Source organism: Rosa rugosa, chromosome 1 (genome assembly GCF_958449725.1).
Source record: "Rosa rugosa chromosome 1, drRosRugo1.1, whole genome shotgun sequence".
Taxonomy (NCBI): Eukaryota; Viridiplantae; Streptophyta; class Magnoliopsida; order Rosales; family Rosaceae; genus Rosa; species Rosa rugosa.
In genome coordinates this window covers 56,494,119-56,499,911 of record NC_084820.1, presented here as the reverse complement: position 1 = coordinate 56,499,911, position 5,793 = coordinate 56,494,119, and the positions used below count along the sequence as shown (strand labels likewise).

Here is a 5,793-nt window from a genome sequence, read left to right as displayed (position 1 = left end):
GCCAAATCCAAGGCGGCGCTCCTAGCAACCATATGAACGCAATAAGAAGAAAGAAACAATTCGTCACAAGGCTAGCAGTGGCCATAGGCATCAAAGTTTGGAATTTTTGAAAGTTTTGTCGAAGGCAAGAGGCCGACGATAACCCTAGCAGAGCGCTAGGTCACTAGGTGACCCCCAAGTTTAAAAAGAACTTTTAACTTTATATTAGAATTTATTTTGTTTTCCCTCACCAATATGCGTTCAACATATATATCATACATTTTTATGTAACATGATCTTAATCATATTTTTACATAAAATAGATAAGGAAAATAATAAGAAATACAATCTAATATTATTGAATTAGAAAGTCTACATAAAATAAATATAATATTTTTTGGTATAATTATTGTCCTTAATTGTCATTTTATAGTAGGTTATATATGTCATTTAATAATTCATAATAGAGTGAGGTCAAGTGAGCAGATTTGGAGGTCCCAATAGAAACTCTCTTAAGAATTTCACAGAAATGTATGGAAAATTTCGAAAATTTTCAGGAAACTCTTGACGGAAAATAATATAGCATATAAATTTCATTTCGGTACTTCCAAATTACAGAAATTCGGTAGTTTCGGAAAAATTTGAAACCATGACTATTATCAATAGTTCTAATAAACATAATAATCCCGTTTAAATCAATAGTTGGCACCATAATATCATCTCACATTGTCATGCATGTTAGAGAATTACACTGTTGTAGTCAAAACCCTGAATGTGACCAAACCTTATTGGAGAAAAAAATCATATTTCTAACAGAAATATATACACCATGTCCAATTAGAAAGTTCAACCATAGTCATCTTTCCTAATTAATTCTCCTCAGATTCTAACAATGCAGCCTATATAATAGATGTCATAACCATTATTGAAAAGCAGAAAACTCTCTCTCTCTCTCTCTCTCTCTCTCTCTCTCTCTCTCTCTCTCTCTCTCTCACAGTGTTAGCCATGATGCCCAGAAATGCTATTGCTACGTTAGTGAAACTGTTGATGGGATTTCTGTGCATAACTGTATTTCATGTCAATCACGGAGAAAGCTCATACCCAGGTGCAGGTACTCATGGCAGAACTTATTACCAGGACCCAATACGGCGCAAGGCTTTGATGAAGGCTTCATTACATACCCTCCGCACTGTTACCGTCTCTAGTCCTCAAGGATCAACATCATCACGTGTTCATCACGCGACTGAGTATGGTGCTGACCCGACCGGAATATCGGACAGCACCGAAGCACTCCAGCAAGCTATTTCTGATGCCTTCATATCTCGTATTGAAGGGGCACACTTGATGGAGGGTATTGCTGATCTTGGAGGCACTCAGCTTCATCTTGATGGAGGGACATACAAGATCAGCCGTCCGTTGCGTTTACCAGATACCACCGGTGCAGGAAACTTTATGATATATGGTGGATCCCTTCTTGCATCCGACGATTTTCCGACCGACCGCCATCTGATCGAGTTGTGGTCAGAGTCAAACTCTTTCAAGTACGAGGACATTACGCTCAAGGACCTGATGATAAACTCAAATTTCAGAGGTGGTGGAATTGCAGTTATTAATTCACTAAGGACTACTATAGATAATTGCTACATATCAAGTTTCACTAGCAGTGGCATACTAATCCACGGTGGCCATGAAACATTTGTTAGAAACTCCTTCATCGGCCAACACAGCAACGTGGGCGGTGACCATCGTGAAAAGCACTTTTCCGGCATTGGAATTGACATCAACGGGAATGACAATGCAGTTACCGATGTGATTATTTTCTCGGCAGCGGTCGGCATAATGGTACGAGGACAAGCCAATATTCTCACCGGGGTGCATTGTTATAACAAGGCCACTGGATGGGGTGGGATTGGAATTCATATTCGGTCACCCGGGTTGACCCAAACCCGGATTTTGAATTCCTATTTTGATTTCACGGGGATCGTGGCCGAGGACCCCGTCCAGCTCCATATATCCGGATCATTCTTCTTAGGCAATGCCTTTGTTTTGATAAAATCCTTGAAGGGTGTGATATCTGGGCTAACCATTGTCGACAATATGTTCGCAGGTGATTATACTGGTACGCAAATAGTCCAATTTGATCAATCAAATGGACAATATTTCACCGCTATTGATCAAGTTGTGGTAGATCGAAATGTAGTACGTGGTATGATCCTTAAATCGACGGTGGCTAAGGGGTCAAAGTGGAGTAACGGGACAAAGTGGACAGTTGATTTCTCAGAAGTCCTCCTTTTCCCCGACCTGATACAAAATGTCCAATACACATTGCAGGCAAGTGCATCATTTCCAAACCATATTCTACGGAATGTGAGTCACAACCGTGTCACGGTAGAAACAGATGTGCCTGTATCAGCGACGTTGCATGTATTAGTGGATCAAAGCATGCTTGGCTATGTATAATGATCGGTCTTAAGAGCTAGTTAGTCATATATCAACAACAACTGAAAGTCATTAGCATTGAAGCACAGTTCTTATTAAAGTATACGAACGCATACATGTATACATATATTATATATAGCATAGACATACATTTTTCTTTTCTAAATGAATGTTCTTTTACTTTTTTTTTTTTTCTTTTCTTTTCTGCGTTTTCGTTTGCCAAACTATTTTTGGTGGAAAAGTTAGTCATTGAAGAATGTTCTGAAATAAGTCTTATTGGACTTTGTAGCTTGCCCAAGTCGTCAAGTGTCTAATTAGACTTTGGACGTCTCTAAGCATTAATTTGAAGCTCCAGCTTTCTTGGCTATCGATTTCAAGTGTCAATTTCAAGAGCTATATCTTTGAAGTTAATTGTTAGAAAGTGAGAAAAATCTCTACTGCAGTTCAACAATGAATGAGCCTGTCCTGTTATAGTTCGACTAATTCATAATTAATGCACGAAGGTCTTGGTTGATAGGTACTTAATATGATCTCCTTAATTAGACATGTTTAGTAATTAATTTTTTTTTTTGGAAAGGAATTTAGTAATTAATTAACACAATATATATAAAACTAATTCTATCAAATTTGTTTCAACATGCAAACCACCCTCATGCTACCAAAAAAAATAGAAAAAGAGTGAAATTCACATTCCCTATTTTACAATCCACACTCCATGTTTTCTTTTTTAGTATCGTCAATTTTGTATTTTAGTAAAAACAAAATTTGAGAGAGTTAATGTCATTCTTCAAACAAAAAGGTAAAAGTATTTTGAATTTTAGTGGAACATATATAAAAGCCTTATTTTCTGTCTTTAGTGTTGGTATGACAACTTCGCCAATGGAATATCCGTCGTCAAAAACCTCCCATAAAAATTAATAAAAAAGAACACATAATTACCAATGAAACGTGTAGCATCTCATACAAAAGAAAGAAAGAAAAAAAAGAAAAAAAAAAAAAAAAAAAAAAGAGATACATAGCCCATAAAAGTTCATCGTCTAAAGCCTCCTATTAAAAAGTAAAACAAAAAGGGACACACCTAGCCGAAGAAAGTTTCCTCGGCAAACTGTTGGACCATATTTCGATCATATACATATTTACCCCCTAAAGCAATGAAAATAACTTGTCTTAAAGTCCAATTTAGGGGGGTGTATTCAATTGAGAGTTTGTAGGATTTTTTTGGACTTTAAAAGTCTGTGGGTATTCAATCAGGATTTTAAAAAGTCATTTAAAATCTTGATGTATTCAATCAAGATTTTAAAATATCCATTGAAATCTGGAGGTATTCAAAACTCTAAAGATTCTCAAAGATTTCATTTATTGTTGGATTGTGGAGGATTTTTAGGGCCTAGGTATAAATACAAATCCATTGAGAAATCTGCTCGCCTCCATCAAGATTTTGACGTTCTCTCTCGCAGAAGATGAAGAGACCTCACTAGACGACCTCTATAGAGACCTCTTTCAAGGATCTTCTCCGACCAACCAAGGTATTTTTCTCAGCTTTTCTATTTTGACTTCGTGTTCAATATTTTTGGATCTTCTTGATAGTTGATACATTGTTGGAGTTGTTTGAACCCTAGAGGTGTTGTTGTTTCATCTTTTTCATTGGTTGTTGTCTATTGTTGATCGATGGTTGAGTATGCATGTATTATTCACCAAACAAGATGAAACAATGGCTTATGAAAAATTCTATATATGAAAAGGAGGCTTTGAATTGGTTTCCTTAGTTTTCCATATAGATCTATTTTTATTTCTGTGTAAATACGTCATGATCTAATACCACATATTAGGAAGAATTGTCACTGATTAGTCGCTCTTGCAATAGACGTAGGTGCTTGCCTCTATATATAGATATTGAGGAAGAACGGCTGATACAAGCACCTTTTCTTTTGCATAGTTATTGAACCACTATATATTATATAGCATATTCATGTATTCTCTTTTCACTGATGTTTGGTTCCACTCGTATATATAGCTGAATGATTGATATATATGTAAGTGCTTACCTCTATATATATCCAGAGGGGAGAGTCATGCTTATTCCTCCATATATATATATATATATATATATATATGTGTGTGTGTGTGTGTGTGTGTGTGTGTGTGTGTGTGTGTGTGTGTGTGTGTGTGTGTTTATAGTTAGATAAAAATCTAGCCTTATATATAGCCTGCAAGTATGAAAGAACTATAATGGTCTTGACAGATTAATGTGACTAAGCTCTGATGTGGGCTTCTGATTTTCTTGTTTGTGTTTGCATGATTCAAGTGAGCATGTTCGACTAACTATAATATGTGCATGTTTTCTGGGTTGTAGGTCATTTTGGTACGTGTAAGTGTGTCATTTGGGGCCATAATCTTTGTTTCAATTTTATTGGGACCATACTGTGCAGAGACCTCTTCAGTTCTCTTCTCTCTGACCAAGTAAGGTACTTTTCTCAGTGTTTCTATTTCAACTTCGTGTTCAATATTTTTGCATCTTCTTGATACGTTGTTGGTATTGTTTGAGGCCCTACATGTGCCGCTGGTTTCATCTTCTTCATTCTTTGTTGTAATTTTTGATCGATGGTTGAGGCCTTTTTTTTTATCTCTTCATGTTATAGACTTGTGGTCTTGTGTATGTCTAAATCATTTTCTCAAAATGTGCACTAGTTTTCTCTTCTTGCAATATATGCAGGAGCTTTTATATATATTTGCAGTTTTGACAGTTGCTTATACTTATGCTTGTGAACGATACGTGTTAATGAATCTGGGTAGCATATATATATATATATATATATATATATATATATATATATACGAAAATGTTCTGAAGAGGACGTCCGCAACCCAGAAAAAGTGCGGACGTCTCTCCTCCGGCCTCGATCGAGCGGCGACGGCGCGGCGTGGCTTGTCTGAGGGACGCCGAGGGTCGTGCGGAGGGGTCTGCGGTCCGGTGGAGTCGCCGGCGACGGTTCTGCGGTGCTGCACAGAACCTGCAACTGCAGGTGAGGTGACTGCCTAGAAACCGGCAAGCCCGACCTCCTCCGACCTCGAACGCTGCCCAAAACCGTCTGCCAAGCCTCCGGCCTCCGTCCGCCAAGCCCCGAGCCGCCGTCGCAGCCTGGAACGCCGTGTTGTGAAATTTTAATTAAAACTCGCAAGCGCACGAATCGTCGTTAGTATAGTGTGCAAGTACGAGGTCGTTCCAACTGAAGATTGATAATTAATTTAAATCCTAACTCAATTAATCCAAACACAAAATCACATAAACAATCAAGCTAAAGAAGATATGGTTTTAAGGTTTTCGACTAAACAAATAATGTGAAAATTAAAGAAAGAAAGAAAGAAACAAATGAT

General features: G+C 37.4%; 2 protein-coding genes across 2 annotated transcripts in view; both read left to right on the top strand.

Moving 5' to 3' along the window:
- The first annotated feature begins 967 nt into the window (after positions 1 to 967).
- LOC133742281 (polygalacturonase QRT3-like) lies at positions 968 to 2,733 on the top strand. Its single transcript, XM_062169959.1, has one exon. It carries the CDS (start codon positions 985 to 987, stop codon positions 2,437 to 2,439), a length of 1,455 nt encoding a protein of 484 aa, XP_062025943.1. The 5' UTR covers positions 968 to 984; the 3' UTR covers positions 2,440 to 2,733.
- A 135-nt stretch (positions 2,734 to 2,868) lies between these two features.
- The window catches only part of LOC133731076 (uncharacterized), a 4,534-nt gene continuing 1,609 nt past the window's right edge, over positions 2,869 to 5,793 (top strand). Inside the window, exons 1-3 of the mRNA XM_062158541.1 lie at positions 2,869 to 2,880; positions 3,803 to 3,944; positions 4,772 to 4,878. Of these exons, the coding sequence (XP_062014525.1) occupies positions 2,869 to 2,880; positions 3,803 to 3,944; positions 4,772 to 4,878 (261 nt within the window). The remainder of the gene's footprint in view (positions 2,881 to 3,802; positions 3,945 to 4,771; positions 4,879 to 5,793) is intronic.

Coding starts and splice junctions, on each gene's coding strand:
- LOC133742281 (XM_062169959.1), top strand. CDS start 985: ATGATGCCCAGAAATGCTATTGCTACGTTAGTGAAACTGTTGATGGGA.